The 23,284-nt window shown below is 41.1% G+C and overlaps 1 protein-coding gene across 2 annotated transcripts in view; it reads right to left on the minus strand.

The window, feature by feature from the left end:
- Window positions 1–23,284, minus strand: part of TMTC1 (transmembrane O-mannosyltransferase targeting cadherins 1) — a 272,886-nt gene that overhangs the window by 75,100 nt on the left and 174,502 nt on the right. For both annotated transcript variants that reach the window (XM_039255271.1, XM_039255272.1), the window contains exons 9-10: window positions 21,437–21,558; window positions 3,403–3,570 (exon numbers count right to left, since the gene is read on the minus strand). In XM_039255271.1, coding sequence (XP_039111202.1) covers window positions 3,403–3,570; window positions 21,437–21,558 — 290 coding nt within the window. The remainder of the gene's footprint in view (window positions 1–3,402; window positions 3,571–21,436; window positions 21,559–23,284) is intronic.

The raw sequence follows: 23,284 nt of genomic DNA on the forward strand, positions 1-23,284 counted from the left end.
ATTCTTTTATATCAAATTTGGGTTTAAATCCTATCTTCTCTTCACAGCTATTTTAGCTTGGACCAATTGCTCTCTTCGAGCTTCTGATAAGACACAGCCATAATGTGAAAAATCTTAGGCTTCTGTGTGTAAGATTCTTGCCAGTGGAACTACAAAACCGTGGGGGGCGGGGAGCGGGATTGCATTTGTACCTCCTAAAAATACATCCTACGGTGGGATCTTTTTTGCAAGAGGAGGCCTCAGCTTGAAAGGCTGGGACTTAACTGAGATTTGGACTTTCTCCAACACAAAAGTCTGTCCTAAGACACTCTGTAAGGCTGTTCACAGTTTTGCCAAGCAAAACCACCCCATGTAGGAAGAGAGGCCTTAATGAGACCGTATGTCTGAGGAACGGTCAATGAGTTCATTGTTTAGAACGGAGGAGTAACCGGAAGCAGGACCTCTGACATAGGGACACCGCCTTACCTAGAACTATTACACATTTTTCTTACTCAATTCAGCCAGTTCTTGGTTTTGATCATTATGGCTAATTTGGGTTGTTTTCATCCTTACATACTCGGCCCAGGTCTACAAGAGAACAGCTCTTGAAGAGCCCAGGCTGTTCTTAGCACGCACATCTTGCTCTACCTCTGTCTGCCCCTGGCGACACTGTTAACATGGGTTTGTGTCTGATCCCGAGCAGCCTTCAAGCTCCTTTTCCTCTCCCCTCTTCTCCCCTCTCACCACCTCTCTCTTTCATACCCTAAAACAGAGTCCACAGCCATAATGTGAAAACCTGACAGTGCTTACCATACTGCCTTCTGGATCTTTTACATACTCATTTATTCTTACACTATACCTGAAAGATAAAGACCACTGTAAATACTCTAAGTTTTAAAAGAAAGAAAACTAAGTCATGGAGTCGTTAAGCAACTTCCCCAAGATCACACAGCTATTACATGATGGTACTTGGAGAGGACCCAGAAAGTCTAACTCCAGCCCCCAAGTCAACCAGTAACCCTATCTTCCTTCAAAGATTCTTGATAAATGTTCACTCAGCTGATTCTGGCACAACTCTGCACAGATGAATACAAACAAATATCTGGTCTTAGAGGAGAAAGAATATTCTTAAGGTCTCAGATCCTTAAAACTTTTCTTGGGACATACATAAATTATAAGAGGCAAAGTTTTCAAAGAACTATCAAAAGCTTTGATTTGCATGATATACAAAATTCCATTTGATCACCATAGGCCTCTTAAGGGCACAAAACCTCTTCAAGCACATATGTGGAATGGTCGTGTTTTAGTAATCTACTGTCACTTAATACATACTTCCATCTGGGGAAAAAAAAAACAAACAAAAACATGAAGCCTCTAGATGCAAGGTCAATGAGCTTTTTGTTTTTCTGTTTTTAAATTGCTGGCATCAGCCATAGAGGATTGAACATGAACTTGTTATCCTTGAAATAAACTGCTGCCTGCCAAAATCCACCCCCCAAAGTTGATCTGATTAAGCAGTAAACATAATTAGAAGACACAACCTCTGTTAGGACCTTTATTCAAACAAAGGGTTTAGCACAGGGCAGAGCCATTTTAAAGTTTCTCATCAAAGCACTGACTGTTGAAAGCAAAAGAAAAAAAAATTTAAGCCAACAGAGAATAAGAGGAAGTCGTATTACTCAATGTCCATGCCTCTGTGTTTGCAGAATGACCTCAGCATGGGTAGAAAGAGGGGACAAATTCTTGATGGTCTGTGAGGACCACCTTGAAGGTGATGTGATAGAGATGAAAACAGAATCTGGATCTTCTAAGTGAAAAAATATTAATTAAAAAAATCTGCACAAAGAACCATATATGCCAACAGGTCTCCACAGTATCCACTGCAATAATGATGATGACTTTGACAATGGTGGTGATATAGTCATAATAAATAAGCTAATAAGACTTACATGCCAAACTAATATATTTTTATTAAAAAGTTAAAAAGTTAAATTGCCAAGTAGCAGAATCAAAAATATTGTTTTAAAATAATAAAAAAGTGCAGTGAACATTTGTCTTATTCATCCGTTCGTTCATTCATTCATTCATTTGTGGCAGCCCAGAGTCATTCATTCATTCATTCATTCATTCATTCGTGGCAGCCCAGAGTCTGTGCTCCTCCTCCAGTAGTTGGGTTTCCTGTGGGGAGTTCAGTCTTGCCTCACTTTGTGAAGTCTCAGTGGAACCCCAAGGTGCTGGGCCTGCCCTAACGCCCTCAGTGGATGTCAGAGGGGCTCCTTTGGCCAATCATTCATTTCAGTGCCTGGTGGAGACAAAGGGCAGGCACGTGACCTAAAACACAAGCTCAGCCAGAGGACTTAATTTTCCCAGGACTTTGTTATGAAGGTAAAAAACAACCTGGTATAAGTCTCCCCATTTGTTCCCGGGCGGGTGCTCAGGCGCTCTCAAGATACCATCCAGCCAACTTTCCCGCCTGCCACATGCCGGCTTCTTCACTGGCCCCTCAATGCCATGTACTTCCCTATGCTCTTCCAATATGTTCCGTTTTATTTTTCAAGCCATCCGTACTCTGTTTCATTTGTTTGCTCCCAAACTAGAAGTGTTGGGTATCAGCTGAGCAGGGAACCGAGTAAAAACCACAATGACCTAATTGGGCAACTGGGTCATAGGTGAGGACAGAAGCTGGGAGAGGGAGACAGATGGGGGGGGATCCCGAGAAGCTGGGAACACCAGGTGTGGCAGTGCCAGGGAGCCCAGGGGAAGGTCACCAGGGCGCTGGCAGTCGTGAGACAGCCCAAGCTCCAGAAAACAGAGCGATGAGCAAGAGTCCCAGAATAGTTTATACTTCATGACAAGTTTAAGCTGACATGGTTACTCAGAAACAGCTTCTACACTACGTACAAACCCACCAGGAGATGAAAAAAGCCTTCCATTTCTTTGTTCACAATTAATGTTCAGACTAAAGCAACTCGATCACAGATCACAACTTAATATCCTGGAATATTCTAAAAAAAAAATGTATTGTATTTCTCTTCCTTCCTGTGTGCTCACCTTTCTCATTTTCTTGTCTGCATAATGAAGTGAGGCTTATCATGTCATTTTGTTTCTAGCTGATTTTACAGCCCAGCTCATCATTACAACTATCTCACAGACCTTAAAACCTTCCCATGAGCCTTATTTTCATAAATCCACTTAAAATGAGCTCACATTAAACTTTACACAATACCACTTAAAAAAACTAAAGCTAAAACCCAAAATAAAATTACATCTGCCACTTAAAACTTTACTAAGAAAAACAAACAAAATGTGGGTTAATAATGATTATTGCCAGACCCATGTGACCTTATTTGTTTGGAAACAAATATCTAAGCAAAAAAAAAAAAAATACATGGGAAAGATTTGGTTTTATCCACCTAATCGTACCTGAATAGGGACTCTCTTGACAGCCAGATTTCATTCTGTTTCACCGTTTTCCAGGAGAAAAGCAACAGCAGCAGCACAGTGGACACAGTCAGGGTAGTAGCCCCGCATCGATTCAGCCAAGTGCACAGCTTGCTCAGTCCATGCACAAAAAGGATGCAGTAGCCCATGCTGGAAAACAGTGTGGGAGAGGCAGCGTTACTTTGCGAGTGCAGTGGAGGCCCCATGAGTGATCTATCCCATATACCTAACTTTCACATAAAGCTTGTCCTGTGATGGAGAAACAAGCACAAACACCCCCGTCTTATGCTGACATGTTGGCTTTCTGCTAGGCTGTACCGGCACCTCGCTAGTTCTTTGGCATTTTTGTGGAGGATCACAGGCTCAGCGTTTGGGCTCAGACTGCCCTGGATTTCAGCAGCTCAGACATCACGAGAAGTCCCTTATGTATGGTCTCGGGTCCTGAATAGGCCCTCTGACTCTTGCTCCCTTACGTCATTGACGTTATACAACCATATTGGTATCGTGTGTCTAAATTTAGACCGTGCTGCAGCAAGCAGGTCACATCACGACTTTGTGACAGACAGTTGCCAAGACTTCCCCAGCAAGTCCTGGGCGGGATGCTGGTCATCAAGGGGCACGGGTGTCTGTCTCTAGGGATGGGCTGCCTGCTATGTTCCCACTCTGGTCAAAGTCCTTATCCACAGGCCACCTCCTGAGCCTTGCAGCTTGGAGCTCATCACAGACAAACTGTATCGATACGCTTTTCTTGCTGACTCCGGCTCAGCTTTCTAAATAGACGTCTGAATCGATCATGTTATCTGAGTGGCATGTCAGTATCACATTTCTAAAAGCCTTTGGCCTGGTGGTGCCTCATGTTATCTATGCAACCACAGAGATGCTTCCTACTTGTTGACTGGCCTCAGAAAAATGCAAACATTTTGTACCCATTATTGCCACATGCATTTTAGTTAAAACTCACTTCTTTCCAAAGATAATAAACTACAAATTATAACAATATTTTAAGGATGAAACAAGACTATGGGGCACCCGAGTGGCTCAGTTGGTAAAGTGTCCGAGTGTAGGTCAGGTCATGGTCTCGCAGTTCATGAGTTCGAGCCCTGCATCAGGCTCTGTACTGACAACTCAGAGCCTGGAGCCTGCTTCGGATTCTGTGTCTCCCTCTCTCTCTGCCCCTCCCTTGCTCACGCTCTCTCTCTCTCTTTCTCTCTCAAAATAAACATTAAAAAATTAAAAAAAATAAATCCTACATCAGTTAGACATTAATGCTATAAGAATCCCAAATTAAGATATCGCCCATTTACTTGTTCAATTATTTACTCATTCTCTCTATGTGACTGGCAATAAACTAGGCAGTAAGGATGCAATTATAAAGAAAACACACGTCCTGTCCTCAAACAACTCCAATCTATTGAGGCAGGTTGGGTTTGTAAAGGAAAACACTTAAATCGTCTCATTTATAAAATGATACCTCCTTTAAGAAAATCTCCCCACTTTCCTTCTATTCACCTTTCTGAATGCCTGGGCTTTGGTCTCAAGTATTGAAAAACAAGAGAGGCATGTGAGGTTTCTTTTTTTTTTTTTTTTAATTTTTTAATGTTTAATGTTCTATTTATTTCTGAGAGAGAGAGAGACAGCATGAATAGGGGAGGGTCAGATAGGGAGATATAGAATCTGAAACAGGCTCCAGGCTCTGAGCTAGCTGTCTGCACAGAGCCTGACACGGGGCTCGAACCCATGAACCAAGAGTTCATGACCTGAGCTGAAGTCGGACGCTTAACCGACTGAGCCACCCAGGCGCCCCGGCATGTGAGGTTTCTGATGTGGAGATGCTAGGAATCAGTTCAAGTTGGAGCTCCAATTCCATACGTCAAATCCCATAAGTTGGTTGGTCCAGCTCCCTAAAGTGTTAGGATTCACCCTTTGGCCACAAAGGGTCACCACCCCCACATACCAGTGGAATACTGTGGTTCAAGCTAAGGAGGCCCATGCCTATTACTGGATTTGATTGCCATAATCACTCTGTAGAAGCCCTGAACATTCCAGAATAGAGTCACGTGTGTATGTATATATGTATGTATATGTGTGTATATATGTACACACACACAAATAATACAAATACAAATTCGAAACCTCTTTCTTTTACGACAAGCTGGGTTTGGCCTTAAAGGTATCAAGATTTTCTAAGTGTCTCTCATTCTGTACAGCTTGCCATGCCGATGCCATTATAGACCACCATGGCTGCTCAAGTTCATGAGGCTGCTTGCCATTTGTTCCTCTAGCCTCATCCAGATACCAGTCCTAATGGAGCAGGGTGCAGCTGGCTACATGAAAGCCTTCTGGGCACCATTCTTTCATTCAACAGATATTTAATAAACACCAACTGTGCCCTGCCATTGTTACAGGCACCAAGAACACATAGGTGGGCAAAACAGACAATAACGTTTGTGCTTGTGGAATCCACATGGGTGGGGAGAAACAGCCAATAAGCAAATAAAACGCAGAGTCTGCCACACAGCAGGGTATGTTACATGGGGGAAAATCTTATCAGGAAAGAGGAAGAGGGAGTCCAGGGTGGGGAGGATGTTGAGATTTTAATAAGGCTGGTCAAGAATGGAGCCACTGGATGGGGCGCCTGGGTGGCTTAGTCGGTTGAGCGTCCGACTTTCGCTTGGGTCATGATCTCACAGTTCGTGGGTTCGAGCCCCGCGTTGGGCTCTGTGCTGACTGCCAGCTCAGATCCTGGAGCCTGTTTCAGAGTCTGTGTCTCCCTCTCTCTGACCCTCCCCTGCTCACGCTGTGTCTCTCTCTCTCCTAGAAATAAATTAAAAAAAAAAACATTAAAAAAAAAATTTAAAAGAATGGAGCCACTGGAAAAGGGACAGGTAAACAATATCCTGAAATACACGAGCAGTGTGCTGTGCAGACACCCGCAGCTCTAGCGCCAGTTGACTTCCTGCCCCTGTCCTCATAAAACAGCCCACCGAGAACTGACATTTACTGAGCAAAGTCTTATGTGCCAAGCACGTTCTACAGATGAGTTCAGCCCTTCCTCACATCCTGGTGGGTCACTGGCTGTTAGTGGTGTTTAACCATAAAGATGCTGATGAGGAGAAAGGTGAACTGACTTCCTGAATTGGATCACACGGCTTGTACACAGTGGAGCAAAGATACAAACCCAGGAACTTCAGATTTCAGAGCTCACACCCCATATGCTGTCCTGCTTGTCTGGGTTCTGACCCGACTGGCTGATTCTTGTGTTCCTCACACTCTTTTTTTTTTTTTTTTTTTTTATGTTTATTTACTTTTTGAGAGAGAGACAGAGAGAGAAACAGAGCATGAGCAGGGGAGGGGCAGAGACAGAGGGAGACACAGAATCTGAAGCAGGCTCCAGGCTCTGAGCTGTCAGTACAGAGCCCAACGTGGTGCTTGAACTGATGAACCACAAGATCATGACCTGAGCTGAAGTCGGACACTTCTCCAACTGAGCCACCTAGGCACCCCTTGTGTTCCTCACACCTTAGCACACAGCTTCACCTACTTCCTTCCTAACCACTCCATTCATAAAATTGTAATAGTCATTTTTTCTGTCTCCTTGTAGGAAAAATTGCTGCCCATCTGGCAGAGCACTGGGGAAGGAAAATACTGGGATCCCCACACTGGATCTCAGAGCCAGGCCCACAGAATGGCAGAAGACAAGAACAATGAAGACAACGATAACAAAAAATAATTAGCTATTTTATACATTTATATGTTTATATTGAGTCCTTCCTATCAGCAAGGCACTGTGCTAAGAACTTTATATGGGCCTGTCCATAATATTTGTATGGCCTAGGATAAGGACAGTATTGGCTTTAAATATATTATTTGATTTATGGGGCACCCGGGTGGCTCTCAGTTGGTTAAAGCATCCCGACTGTGGCTCAGGTTATGATCTCACGGTTCCTCAGTTCCAGCCCTGCAGTCGTGCTGACAGCTCAGAGCCTGGAGCCTACGTCAGATTCTGTGTCTCCCTCTCTCTCTGCCCCTCCCCCACTCATGTTCTTTCTCTCTCTCAAAAATAAACATTAAGAAAACATTTTAAATATATTATCTGATTTAAAAATATAATCCTCAGTATCTTTCATTTCATAGATGAGCAGACTAAAGGTAATAGGAGTTAAATAGCTTGCTCGCAACACCCATAGCTAATAAGAGAGTCAGCTCAGAAAACCCATGACTCTAACACTCCACTGTACTCCAGAAGCTGGCAAATGTTTTGTGTAAGGGGAAAAGAGTAAATATTTCAGGCTCTTCTGCCCTTCCCACTCTATCTTTGTAGCAGGAAAACAGCCATGGACACTATGTAAATGAATGGGCATGGCTGTGTTCCAATAAAATTTATTTATAAACCAGGCAAAGTGCCAGACTCCACTCAGGAGCCACAGCGTGTTGACCCCACTATAACCAAAGGTAGGAGAATGCTATTCCTTTCCCCTCAGCACAGGCATCAGTATCAAGTAACACAGTCATTTTTTTTGGAAAGTCCTCGTATTGACATATGGTTTAAAGAAATGGTAAGCCATATAAAATAATCTCTACTTAGGTTTGCAAATTTCTTAGAGAGTATCACATTCTTAAAACCTTGAACACAATATCACAAAGATTAAGATGCTTCTCTATTATGACATTTCATCCTTCAACATCTGCTTTAATATAGATCTCAGCAGCGGGGGGTGGGAGGGTAGGATTGCTCTCTCCATTGCTAGGGGCAGGGCAAGTCCTCATTCTGAAAGAAGAAAATCAAGCAAATGAGAAGCCACATGCTTTTGTGGCCTCCAGGGAGAAGAAACCAGACTCCAGATAGCTTTGGTTAATCTGGGTAAGGGGAAATCTGGGCTCTGATCAGAGGCCTCTCTCTCCACAGAGCATGAAGGAGTCAATGCAAACCACTGACATGTCACAAAACCGTAACCTGAACCAAGAGCCAAACTCCAGCTGCTTATTGGTTTAGCTCATTACTAAAGACACATTTTTTTAAATGCCTATTTATTTTTGAGAGAGAGACAGAGTGTGAGCAGGGGAGGGGCAGAGAGAGAGGGAGACATGGAATTTGAAGCAGGCTCCAGGCTCTGCTAACAGCAGAGCCCAATGCAGGGCTTGAACTCACGAACTGTGAGATCATGACCTGAGTCAAAATCGGACGTTCAACCAACTGAACCATCCAAATGCACCTCCTGACCTGAGCCAAAGTCGGAGGCTTAACCAACTGAGCCACCTAGGCACCCCACTAAGATACATTTTCAAAGCAGCTGGAGAAGTACCCCTGCTTTTGTGAATGGAGTAATTATCGGATCTCTCATTCACAGGCTGAAGGTATCTCCATTTCAGTGCATATTATAACTAGAGACACATGCATCTGTCTCTTAGATTTTTATGATACACACCCAAAGGGAACTGAATAGGAAATGCAGGTTCGGAACGTTGGTCCTTTCCTATTAGAATGAAAAATGTTTAAACCTGTTATTTGAGAACTTTGCGAGAGGTTAATCACTGTGTAAATAGTACAGATGTACTTTCACGAACCTGGCCCAGAAGGTCTTAAGCAATAAAAGAACACTTCTCTTTCCTATTCACATCAACCTGAAGAGATGACAATTTTCCATCTCTGGGGCAAGCATTTTATGATGTTTACTATAGCTTCACTTTTTGTTTAATTATATGGAGCAAAGAGAATCTTTTCGCTGTTAAGTAGAACTGAAATTCTACCTTTTAACTTAAACCCAACCCACCCCAAGTATCTATAAATAACATGAATGATATAAGACAGACACAATCTCACCATTTTGACTTAAAAACATTCCCAACTTTAGATAGCTGAAATGAATCATATCTGGTTAACTTCATTCTGGTCTGTTGAATCCCCTCATGGCAAATTAAGGCAGTGAGATCTTATTCTGGTCTCATGGATGGTTAAACAATACAGCCCTGGAATGCTGAGCCCAGAACAGGTGTTTGATGCGGGGAAGCAGCAGGGAGCTGAGGGTAACACCTCCAATCAGATTTAACCCAGGAGCTGCCAGCTTCTGGTGGGCCAAGACTCCCCCCTTATTTTTTTTAAATCTCAATTATTTGATGGGTGAGAAAATCTCTCAGAAGGTTGGATGTACTTGGATGGCAGTTTATTCATATTCCAAGGAAATGACTCCAAAAGCATTTCTTGTGCATTTCCCTCTTGTGCAGCTACTCGTCCTAAATGCTGGGCTCTAGGGATAGAGATGAAGAGCTTCTTTCCATTGATTTCTCCACGAAACAGGTCTCTTCTGTTCTTCCCTCAGCGTATCTACGGAACACCTGGGATAATGATGCCATTGCTTTCACCTTCCGAGAACCTGATTCTTTTTTATCTTTTTGATGTTGAGATGCTCCTCTGAACCTCATAAGTCACTTATGAGCTCCAAATTTGTAAGACCTCCTGCATTCAATAAGGCATAAGAAAATAAGCTTTTTCTTGTGTCAGAAAAAGCCCTGTTTGCATTTCAGTTCTGACACTGTTGTTTGATCTCAAATTATTTCTCTAGTTACTAACTGTCTTATTTGTAAAAGGAACTAACTTTACACTGTGCACAATGCTTAGTAGGCAATAAATGACAAATGATAATACTAATATGATGTTACAATAATGGTATTGTGAGGGAACTGTTTTCTGCTAAATCGAGTATGAGGCAGGAAAGGTGTACAGTGTGCACATATCCAGGTAGAAACCGATGTCTCTCTCTACCAGACTCCTGTCAACGTAGTAACTTTCTGGGGCCCGTAAAACACTACAACCTGTTGTGGAACAAAAGTGATTTAGTGTGATCGTTCAGTTTGGGAGTTCACAGCTCGGAAAAGGTATTCATTGGAGAATGAAGAGCCTGGAATGGGACCCAAGGAGCTGGATTCTTCTCTACTTGTGAGTTCTGTGGCCACAGGAGATCCACTCAACCCCGTGAAGCCTTAGTTGTTTATTTTACAAGAGTTTAATATGCCTGCCTTAGACACCTTAAACTATAGCTACTTTATTTTTTATTACTATTTTTAAAAATTTATTTCTGAGAGAAAGAGAGAGACAGCATGAGCAGGGGAGGGGCAGAGAGAGAGGGAGACACAGAACCTGAAGCAGGCTCCAGTCTCTGAGCTGTCAGCACAGAGCCTGACACAGGGCTTGAACCCACGAACCGTGAGATCATGACCTGAGCCGAAGTCAGACGCTTAACCGACCCAGCGACCCAGGCACCCCAAAACTATAACTACTTTAAAGGGTTGTTGTTTGGGGGCGCCCGGGTGGCGTAGTTGGTTGAGCGTCCGACTTTCGCTCGGGTCATGATCTCGCGGTTCGTGGGTTCGAGCCCCGCGTCGGGCTCTGTGCTGACTGCCAGCTCAGAGCCTGGAGCCTGTTTCAGTCTGTGGCTCCCTCTCTCTCTGACCCTCCCCTGCTCACGCTGTCTCTCTCTCTGTCTCTCCTAGAAATAAATAAAACATTTAAAAAAAAAAAAATAAAGGGTTGTTGTTTGGAGTAAATGAAATCATGTATGCGGATGTAGTCCATGAATTGAATATAATGTGTCAGTGTTTTCAAGTGTTTATGTGCTCATATGTGTACTTAGAATGCCCTACTCTATCACATCAGTAAAATGTACTGTGCATATCACGAAAATATGTGATTGCATGTCACAAAAATATGTGATTAGATCTGTAACTACCTCTCAAGAAATCCAGTTTATCAAAGTCCAGATTGACCCCAACTATGTAATTTACAGGACAATAGAAGTCTTTTAAAAGCATTCACAGATGGTCCTGGATGGCTTAATCAGTTGATCATCTGACTCTTGATTTTGGCTCAGAAAAGTAAGATACACTTGTGGTGTGTGAAATATGTATAGCTCTGTATTGATGCTAATGTGCATCCATAGTTCTGGAATTCAAAAAGCACTTTAGCAAATCTTCCCTTATATTCATTTCTAATCTTTCTCCACTCTATCTTTGTGAACAAAAGAAGAAAAAAGAAAGGGAAGAAAACACAAACTATAATTTCTCTGATGAATTAATGCACAATAAAGAAGCTTTTCTATTCAACTTTGGTATGAAATAAGTATTAACTGTTTGAAAGTTCAGGCCGGTTGTTTAAGGATACAGTAACATTTTACTCATTTTGCACCTTGAGCATCAGGCTATGACAGGAGCTGTTTCACAAGTGTGGTTGAACAATGAGGTAAAAAGTGGCAAAAATTAACATGGAAACAAAGGTGAACTTAAAAATGAATAAATCCAAGTCAAGGGTGAAGATTTTTAAAAATTAAAAGATTTTTTAATGTTTATTTTTGAGAGAGAGAGAGGGAGGGAGGAAGAGGGAGAGGGAGAGAGACACAAGCAGGGGAGGGCCAGAGAGAAAGGGAGACACAGAATCCAAAGCAGGCTCCAGACTCCGAGCTGTCAGCAAAAACCCTACATGGGGCTCAAACTCGTGAACTGTGAGATCGTGACCTGAGCCAAAGACAGACGCTTAACTGACAGCCACCCAGGCGCCCTGATAAGACCCACTTTTATCACTAGGAGAACAATCCATCCACTGGATGTGGTGTTTCCCCTTGGCAGGAGCCTTCCCTCCCAGCCTGGTGCAAGCAGTCACAACCAGATTTTCCATCTGGGCCTGAGAGGCCTTCTAGCCAAAGGCAAAGACCTCCCCCAAGTAACTCAAAAACTACTACTACTAAGTTGGAAAAAGCACCTTCTCTCGACCCTCCGACAGCATGCCCATCTCTAGGACCTGAACTTATCATTTCTTCTCCCATAACCTGCCATATTCTAGAGTGCAGCATCTTCATTTGTGAAGAGAAGGCATAATGCATAAACCACTAGTCGCTGCTGTCCCCTCCTCTATTCCGTGTGTTAACACAGGCCTGACTGCACACGTGTATGATTTTTCATGTGTCCAGTGTTCTTTTAACTCTCCACAATACTCTTTTGTGAAACATCTGTTGTGCTGGGTACTATAAGAAAACACACACCTACAAAATGGTGGTCCCACACCTCACAAGAGAAGGACACTCCAGGTTTCCAAAAAAGAATATGGAGGATATTTTAAGATGACTAAAATGTATAGAAGTCACTGGTGTAGTGGTAATCATTTGGCCATATATAAATGTATCAAATCACACTGTACACCTTAAACTTACCCAATACAACATATGAATTGTATTTCAATAAAGATGAAAGAAAAAATAAAGTCACTGGTTTGAGATGCATTTCCTTGCACAGAATCCAAGAGAAAAGAAATGAATTCACTTGTAAGGACAAGAGGCCTTGACCGAAGGAGGCTGAGATGGTCACACTTCAGTCCACTGTCACCCTCCAGGCGAAGCTACAGCCAGCTGTGCAGTCAACGGAGTGTCAACTTCTAAGTTTTAGTTGCTCTACTCTATTTGCAGAGGCACATTTCCTAACGTCCTCCGGCCCTGTGTTTAAGAACACTAACCTGTGAGGGCACGCTGCACACCTAGTGGAGGAAAGAAAGGGCTGGGAAGGAAGGCGAGGCCCTTGTCTATGTTGCTTTGCTCTCCATCAACGTTGCCTCCTCCAAACTCCTCATTTGAATGGGACAGACTGACATAATGACTTGCAATTACCTAGCATAGCTTATGGTATTTTTCACATATATTATTCCATTTAGGCTCATCTGAATCCAAATTATACTCTCCAAATTTTACTTTCAAATTGTGGTTTCCAAGACATTTGCTGTTTATCATTTAGGACTTAATGGACATAAACATTCATCTTTTATAACTAATAGGATTCTGTAATACGAAGGCCATGATTATAGTTCAGCAAGTGACTGCTCAGGATTACCCTCCTCTCCAGCCTCAGGCCACCCTGAAGACTGGTCAACTGATCTGCAGCCCACAAGCACCCAATCTGTCCTCAGATTACTTCATTTTGACCGTGGCGCTCTCGGTTCTGTTCTATTTGTCTATGATCTAAAATCTCCAGTTTTATTTATTTATTTTTAACGTTTTTTTTTTTTTATTTAATTTTTTGAGAAAGAGAGACAGAGCACAAGCCAGAGAGGGGCAGAGAGAGAGAGAGACACACACAGACTGAGCCACCCAGGCACCCCCGCACTGTATTTTAAAAGAAAGCTGAGTCTGTCCCTCTCTGCTGCTCCCCTATGTCTCTTGTCTTCAGTGGCAGACAACTCCACTGTTACATAGTCAGAGGCTTCCTGCTGGGATCACAACCTACTCTGGACTTCAAAAGTTGATTACGGTTATCCTTCAGCATATGATGGAGTAAGGATGGAAATATTTTGATATCAGGTTGTTAGTCTCTTTCACTCTTGCTGTGCCAGCATCCACTGTTCCATCCAGCCCTTTGAGACCTGAATTCAGAAAAGGTGTGAGATCCATAAGCTAGGCCTTACGCTCTGAAGGCAGTGCCCAGGTAGGGAGTGTTCTCGACTTGCACAGGGATTTTGTAGGGCCGTGTGAAGAGCGTGACCAGGAAGGAAAGAAGGAGGGCTTTACTGAGGGACTCAAGAGAATGTGTTTTAAAACTAGAGATTGTAGGGACGCCTGGCTGGCTCCGTTGGTTAAGCGTTTGACTTCAGCTCAGATCATGATCTCATGGCTTGTGAATTTGAGTCCTGTGTCGGTCTCTGTGCTGACAGCTCAGAGCCTGGAGCCTGCTTTGGATTCTGTGTGTCTCTCTCTCTCAAAAATAAATAAACATTAAAAATTTTTTAAAAATATGGTGTGGAACACAGAAGACACTGGATTTAAAAGCATTTGAATACCTCTCCAAAGTAAAAAGGCTCATTGACTTCTTTACTGCAATCTCTTGGAGCTTCCCACTCTTTCTTCTCCAGTGGTATCACTGACCTTCACACTTTCTCTGCAGATCATTTGGTGACATCACTTTATTGTCCCTTGTGTAATAGTGCACTGCATTTCCCTTTTCCTTTCTCTGCTCTCTTTATAGGAGAGAACCTTCTCTTAAGATGACATACTAGAATTACATTAAAAAACAGATTTGGAGCTAAAATTAAGTAATAATTGAGTGAGTTCGGGTAATTTAGCCAAAACATATGCACACTTACACACAGGTGTTCTCATAGAGCCAGTGCACTTGATCTTGTAACTGAAAACTCTTTCTCAATCTATTTCTTAGGTTTTTAGTTGAGTGGCTCTTTGTCAAGCCCAGCGTGTTCTTCCCATCTCTCTAACACATAATACAATGGGAATTTCAAACCATAAATCAAACTAAAAAGTGGTTATCTGGCTTTGCCTGGTTCCTGGGTTTCTACAATTTTTGTGACTTGGCCTCATCCAAATCCAGTTATTTGTGTCCCCTTAAGTGGCTCAGTCTTGTCACATCCCTACCAGCCATGGCCTTAGAGGGACTCAGCCTGCTCTACAAGGTACCAGTCAGCTTGGCAGCAATCTTACCCTTCAAGCCCCAGTTAAGATACGAGGCTTCAACGCGACTGATGAGCCTCTTTCCATGACGTCAAGTGGATGGCAAACTTCCTACCTGTTCTCATGGACTGTAACCTATCTTAATAAGCTGCCTGTACAACTGCTCCTTGGAAAGGGAGGTGTGGCATTCCTTTGTGGACAGGGCCCCATTTCCTCCTGACATTGTTCCCTCTTGCTGCTTTCCTCATGAACTTCTAAGCATCAGCTGTTCCTGCTGCTTATGAGGACACCCCATTATCTCACAGTAGAGGCTCCACACCAGTGCTTCCCGGCCATTTCCTCATGTCCACCTCCAGGCCCTGCAGAGAGCCTGTCTCCATGGCAAATGTATTGCCTTCCTTTCTCACCCGCCCCCCCCGCCCCCCGCGGCCCCAGGAACCCATTGCCCTTTGGCTACTGGGCCCAGCCTGCTGAAAAAGAGCAGATATCAGTGGTCATATTCCAGTGCATGACAACAATCTTTGTTTAAAATCTTAAGGAGAAAAAACATTCATATTCTCCACAAGATTCTTTTTTTTTTTTTAATGTTTATTTACTTTTGAGAGAGAGAGAGAGAGAAAAGCATGAGCGGAGGAGAAGCAGAAAGAAAGGGAGACACAGAATCTGAAGCAGGATCCGGGCTCTGAGCTGTCAGCACAGAGTCCGACACGGGGCTTGAACCCACAGATGGTGAGATCATGACCTGACCTAAAGTCGGACACCCAACCAACTGAGCCATCCACGTGCCCCCTCCACAAGATTATTCTTAATCACAAAACATTTGAACTTGGGAGCTGAAAGAGACCTTTGAGATCAGGTAGCATGGTGGTTACTGGAGTTTCAGGTTTCCCAAACCTGTAAGATTTCCAAGAAAGGGGAGTTGGGTGTACCTCCTGCTGCTCTTATCATGTCATAACAGAAGGATATTTTATTGCCAAAACTGTAAGAAAGATATAATTCCATAATTTAAAAAATACATAGATTTAACTTTATGAAGCATTCACTACAGAAAACTCTGTCATGGAGATCCAAGCAACACTTGGGGACCACTGAGCAAGGCCAACCCTCTGCTTTTACTGGTAGGAAAATGATTCCCCCAAGGCTGCCAGGTGGTAGGGGACAGATGGGACTGTGCTGATTCCCAGCTCAGTCTTCTTCCTACTGGATTTGCCAAAGTAAGTTTGGGTTGATATCAAATGACTGCTATGCTGATTTTAATATTTGGCAAAATTTTGAGTCAGTCTCACAGAATCATCACTCTCCTCCAGTAAGTCTGAAGAAGCCTATGCATAGATGGCTCATCAGAAGGGTTTCCCAATATCAGATAACACAAGTAGTACTACCTTGGGGGTACTGTTTCTCATTTTGCATCCTGAGAAAGAAATACTGCAGAATTGATTCAATGGCTACCTGTGTAAAATTAAAAATTTCATTTCAAATTGATAAGTATGATTTGAAGGTATTTCTCAAAATCAAAAATGAATGGTGGTCATCATTTTTCTAATTTTCTGTGTCTGATGTGTCTAGAAGCTTAGGGATCATATAATACAAATGGCATCGTTCTAAGACTAGGACAATTTTTTTTATCTTTCTTTCTTTGTTCCAACACATGTTATCTAACTTCTCCTTCTGTGGACTCAATTTTCTTTTATTTAAATAATATGTTTTTGTTTAATTTTTTTAAAAATTTATTTTTGAGAGAGAGATAGAGACAGCATGAGCAGGGGAGGGTCAGAGAGAGAGGGAGACACAGAATCTGAAGATAGGATCCAGGCTCTGAGCTAGCTATCAGCACAGAGCCCGATGCGGGGCTCGAACCCACGAACCGCGAGATCATGACCTGAGACAAAGTCGGACGCTTAACTGACTGGGCCACCCAGGCGTCCCTTAAATAATGTATTTTATTTTATTTTATTTCATTTCATTTTATAAAATATATAAAGAGAGAGAGAGAAAGAGAGAGAGAGAAGGAGAGGGAGAGAAAAATTTAAGCAGGCTCCATGCCCAGTGCAGAGCCCAACACAGGTCTGAGCCAAAATCAATAGTCAGATGCTTAACCAACTGAGCCACCCACGCGCCCCTCAATTATTCTTGATCAATGCTATCCACTATATTGTTTCTACCTTCAGTTATTCCCATCCACTTCCCCTCTCCACTCATTCATGTTTTCTTGAAGGAGTTTAGGAATTTGCTCTTTGGTGCTAAAGTGAATAAATCTTAATCTGGCATGTAAATGGATATCTGATCACTTCCTGTGACTTCATTTGAGAGCTCTCAACAACTATTTCTGCTTCACTGATGCAAAGAAATTTTATTACTTTGAAGCATTCTAATGTGGTTTTTATAAAATACAAAAAAAAGTAGCCATAAAATTATATGCCTCTCTGGAGATAAGAATAAGAGATCAAAATTTCTGTTAAAAAAATGATTTAAGCACCAAACTCTCTTGCCTGTTCAAAAAGGAAATCCACAGAATAGGCATTTATCACCAGAAGAAAAGATTATTCCAATTTATTTTGGTGGTGAAACTCTGACCCTAAAGCCATCCAATGACAAATAGACAGCCTAGTTCTGTCCCTTTTATCAACAGATTTCAAAGTACAAGTGAGAGGAAGGTGATATTTTGGGTCATTTCTAAGTTATGATGGAGGGAGAAGAGAAGCCGGAAGATTCGAGTAGATTGTTCATTGTTAAGCATAATGGTGGAGATAAAAGAGCACTTGATCTGACTCATTCTGGGCTTTTCTTATAAAATAGCCAAATCAGCCCCTGGGATGGATGGGATTCACCTAGGCTTCAGTGAGGGTGCACATGACTTCCGTGGTTTCATGGATCGGTTCTAAGGCCAGGAATTAGCTCCAAGTAACTTGAACCAAATATTTTAATGAGTAGGAAGTGCAACTTCCTCAGAAGAATTACCAATTCAGCTTTTTACTTCAATGTTCTATTACCTGCTTACGTTTTTGGGACAACACGGATTTCTGCATAAAGATGATGGTGCATGTCATCAAACTGTCACTGGGGACACTGGATATGCTTTCCTCAAAGAACTTGGATACTTAATGCTATGGAAATTGGCTGTTTCTTGTCAAGGGCAATAATGTAAGGAAAGTCACGCAGAGAAGATTCCTCTGTGTATAAAAGGCTTGGGAAATGTTTTTCACCATTGCCAAAGCCAATGTGTAAGCATAATAAGTACAACAGGCAATATCCAGAGTTCTGACACCTTCCCAGAGATGCATGCAGCATTTGTAAAATTCTCTGTGGCTCCAAGGAAACTTTCAGCAGCTCTAATGGCTTCATCACAGCCAGTGCACAATACTGACAGTTTTGTATGAAAATGGGGGACTTTCCCTGGAAAATATTTTACCCTGCAGAGGCCAGCGGTCCCATCTCAGTGGAGAATAGTAGATGGTTGGTCAAATAGCTGCTGAAACCCTTGGAAAATGATGGCTTAATGTCAATAATGGAATGCATAGATGCAGGCACCTGGGGAGAAAAGACAAAGATGGTCGTCTTTTAAACAAAGACCAGCTTGCTGGCACTGATTTTGGATGACCCTGCGCCAAGTCTGCAAAATGCACCAAAACCCAGGTTGTTTTTGAGAGGCAGGCACTTGTTCTTGGAAATATTGAGGTCTTCTTCATAATCAGAACTTTCATTTTAATCTAAATGAGCTTAGTCCTAGCTGAAAAAGGGCAGGGACACTACCGTATCTATTTTAGAGAAAAGAAGTAAAGTCAGAGTAAGGTCTATGTAAGATATGGCAACCCAAGAAAAGGTAGAGCAGGCATGATTCTGCAGGTGTTAGGGTGACACAGCTACTTTGGCAAGAGGACCCCCTTATTTAAGTAGGATACCCCACAAATGGTTGATAACAATATTACGGGCTTCCATAATGTTTATTTAAGGATCTCTTCCAGAAAAATGACATTTTAACCTCTTGTTTAAAATTCCTGCCCTTGGGGTGCCTGGGTAGCTCAGTTGGTTAAGTGTCTGACTCCTGGTTTCAGGTCAGGTCATGATCTCGTGGTTTGTGAGATCAAGCCTGCGTCCAGCTCTGCACTGATGGTGTAGAGCCTGTCTGGGATTGTCTATCTTTCTCTGCTCCTCCCCTGCTAGTGTGCTCTTCCTCCCACCTCAAAATAAATAAACATTAAAAAAATAAAAATAATAAAATAAATAAAATTTTTGCACTTTATCCCCTCAGAAATTGTTCTCTCATCTCCAGATTAGACAAGTTTACTGCACATGCAATTCTTTGTCACCCAGAATCACAGATTCCTGAGGATTTATAACACAGGATGCTTAGAAGTAAAAGTCCTGATTACCAAATGGAGTTGAGCTGAAAGTACATTACTGTGTCCAGAATTTCTCCTTCTTTTCACTTAGAAAGAATACCACGATGTTACTAGCAGAGAAGCAATATAGTCTGGAAGGTGAGAGGTCCTTCAGTAGACAAAGATCTGCATTCCAGCTCTGCCCACCTTGGGCAAGTTCAATAACTTCTTACAGCCCAGGTGTTATTTTTGTAAAATAGGGACAATGGCATCAGCTACCTAGGGAGCTGATGGCAAACAATAATATTTGTACATTATTTATTGCCAACATATAATGCACAATGCTTTCTACGTTTTGTAAACAATTATCTCATTTAATGCTCACAATATCTCATTGAGTTGGGTGCTATTATCTTCATTTCATACAGATGAGGGAAGAGAGGCTTTGAGGCATCACCCTCATGCTTAAGCCAGAATTCAAACGCAGGCCCCGTGACTTCAGGGGGAGCTATGAACCACTACATAAACTATGAATTCACTGACAAAAAAAAAAAAAAAAAAATAGAACATGTTTAGCATAGTGACTGGCATATAATAGATGTTCAGTAGAAGTTTTGATACACTTCATGTTAATTAATGCTTATCGGCAGTTAAACTCTTTGAGGGCAAAAACTGAAATTCACTTATTTTTAATAGCCTCAGATTCTAGTCTGCAAACGTGTTCTGTGAATACCTGTTAAGTGAGGAATGAATAGATCCAACTTGGAATCCTCACGACTACAGAGAAAAGCTGACTGAAGTCAGTTTCAGCTGCTCTAAGCAAAAACCTATTTAGACCAGATACCGACGTCCCCTTTGCCCTTCATATTCCCTATTATTGGGAAGGCTTTATAACCCTGCTACCTTAGAGCAATGTAGAAGACAAAGAATTTGTTGTATTTTTGTCCTTAATGAACAGTATTTATCAAGGAATAATTCCCTTCCAAACTGTACTAAAGACACATAAAGAAAATTAAGGACTGCCCTCTCTCCTTGACCAAGTCAAAATAAGAACCTGCAAAGACTTTGAAAAACTTTCAGGTACTTGGTTTGGGGGTAATCACACGTTACAAAATTAATTTCTAATTGTATGTATTTTTACATTTTCTAACTGAATGTCAATTAATGAAATTAAATTTTATTGATATTTAAATTATTTTAAAAATAAAATGTGAAGTTAATTAAAATTTCTAATTCAATATCAATAAATAAAATAATGATTTACCTATAATATTTTGGCTTAGAATACTTTTTACAAAAATTGATTCTTATATAACATTCATGATACTATTTAATTTAGGGAAGTTTATTAAAATCCCTATTTTAAAAATGAGACGGGGTGCTTGGGTGGCTCAGTCAGATGAGTGTGGGACTCTAGATTTCGGCTCAGGTTGTGATCTCAAGGCCCTGCATGTAGCTTCATGTTTAGCATGGAGCCTGCTTGGGATGCTCTCTCCTTCTCTGCCCCCTCTCCCTCCCCCCCCCCCCCCCCCCCCCGCTTCTCTCTCTAGAAAACAAATAAAGAAATAAAAATAGAGAGGCTGGGTTCAAAAAAGCTTCATATTTTGCTCAATGTTACACAATGGATGAATGGCAGAACCATTTAGGGACATTTCCAGGCATCTGAAAAGAAATGTGGCCTTGAAACATTGACATCTGAATAAGAGAAAAGAACAAAAAAGCTTCCACACAATTCAAACATTCAGAGATACGTGGCATTATGTAATCACACATGGCTGAATATCGTTTATAATTTTAACCACTTTTTTCTCAAGGACAGATTTTCTTGAGATTGTTCCTATTTTGAAATTAAAAGACACAAAGAGAAAGAAGGAAAGTTAGAAGTTAATTACAATTATGCTACTTAACATAGTTAATAATTGTATGCAAATCAAGTATTTCTAGAAAATTACTACAATTACATTTAATGAAACATAGATATTGTGATAAGTGATTGCTGCTAAAATCCTGAATGTACTGAAGTCAATACTTCCCTTTTAACCATCCAGCTTCCAACTGGAGGTACGCCATTGTAAAGTAGAGTGTACATGTGCGAACTTGATCTCCCCCAAACTTCTCTGCGGCTGTTGTTAAAGCTGAGGTAATAAACGCCTCCGCTCCACAAGGACCTAATTGTTACACGCGCAAAGGACCGTCCCTCTGGAACTATCCATGTTGGTGACAGAGGGCAGGTCTCATAAAGAGGAAATCACGAGCAATAATTACCTAGGCATGTAAAGGACTCTCTCCGCCACCACAAAACCCACCCTGAAGAAGAGATTGCTGGCTGGAATGAACGGGAAAACCAGGAACAACAAGCCCACTAAAACTTCCTTGTGCTCCAGCCTCTGAAACACACAATAGTGAAGGACAAATTAATTTTTTTTTAATTTTACTCCAGGCTCTTGTTGGCATTTAACCATCTCTTTCATTCTCAAGTTCTCACCTTAGACAATGTCAACCTTTTGATCAGTGTGCCGAATTCATCAGAGAAAGCCCTCAGGCTAAAGCCTCTGGCATCACACGTGTGCCACCCAGAAATGTCAGATAATTGCCCAACACAATCAGTGACCATCACTCCATGTTCTGAGCCCGCCCTACAGCAACCCTACTTCTTCGTTCTGGTCCCTTTCAGAATCTCTGTCCCCTCAGGCAACTGGTTTCCAGAGAGCAAAGCAGCTTGATAGAATCAAGCTCACTAAGGCATCATGGAGAATTTAATTACTGTCCTCTCTGAAATAGAATGCATTAAAAACAAAACAAAACACAAAAACCCCACAACAAACCTACACACAGAACTCACCAGAAGCTTAGCATAAAGGAAATTAAATGCAAATGGTAAAATTCAGGGAACCAATGAGAGAGATCATTAAAGCTGAGGAATTTTTAACTCAAATTAAGCCAGTATTTATTCCAGGAAATTTTTTGGCATCAAAAATCATTACAGTAATTCATTATATTGACAAAACACCTTTCTCTAAAATTATATATATTTATTGTACATATTAACTTGTAAAGACTTTCCTGTCACTTCTAATTAACAGAAAAAAATGATGTATTACTAATAATTTGTTGTAATGGACACTGTAAAAATTAGTGTGCATTTCTATCATTATTATGTATGGACACATTTGAAGAGAGGTCTACTTAAAACAAACCTTAATATATTTTCTTCTTTAATAAGCTTAAGAAAACCAAATTGAACTCTGCATATTACAGTTACAAACATTTCAAAGTCTTACTTTTAATAACTGCAAAAGACTAAATAAAAGAATTTAGAAAAATATAAATAAAATTCCCTAGCAGGAACTACTAATGTTTTAAGTGTACAAAGATTTTTAACATCTTGAGAGATCTGTCACCTGGATTTTATTAAGATCTTTGTTTTGCTGACTATAACATATAGAGTAATAAAATTTTGGAGAGCAATTCCATATGAATAAATGTGATCTGGACAATTTCCCTTAAGTAATTAACAGTTGTATAAGTTATTTTAACCTAATGGAACCATATTCTTTAGAATTAAAAGATGAAAGGAAAAAAAAGCTTTTGTAACAAGTTTTCAACTGAAATGGATGCAAACAGGATGTTATGTTTTTTCAGACTCACTAAAATTGAGGGAAAAAATAGGTGAGAAAAGTAGCAAGTTCATTATATTTAAGAGCTGCAACCTATTTTTTAGTTTAGATTACTCTTTCAGTTTACAAAGTATATTTCGTCTCAAGAACTTAAGGTTTACATAATTAAAAAAAAACAACAACATAAGAATCCTATGACATCAAGAGTACAATATTCTTGCTAAAATTGAAAATGAATCCCAGAGAATAGGTGTCTTGTCCAGTGTCCTTCATGAACTCTCAGCGTATTACTGAGTACAGAATTGGTGTTCTATTCTTATACATGCACTTTTATTTTTTAGCCATAGTTGAATACTTCTTTTAAACTTGTCAAAAGCTGAAATTATTTTTTAAAAAAGCATTCACATATTGTCCCATAGAAATTTCTAAAGACAATTTAATATGCTCTATTTATTAATCCTATAGAATTACGAAGAGTATGAACAGAACTCCAGGC

The sequence above is a fragment of the Hyaena hyaena genome, unplaced genomic scaffold, assembly GCF_003009895.1.
Source record: "Hyaena hyaena isolate Hyena2069 unplaced genomic scaffold, ASM300989v1 scaffold_520, whole genome shotgun sequence".
In the NCBI taxonomy this organism is placed as follows: Eukaryota; Metazoa; Chordata; class Mammalia; order Carnivora; family Hyaenidae; genus Hyaena; species Hyaena hyaena.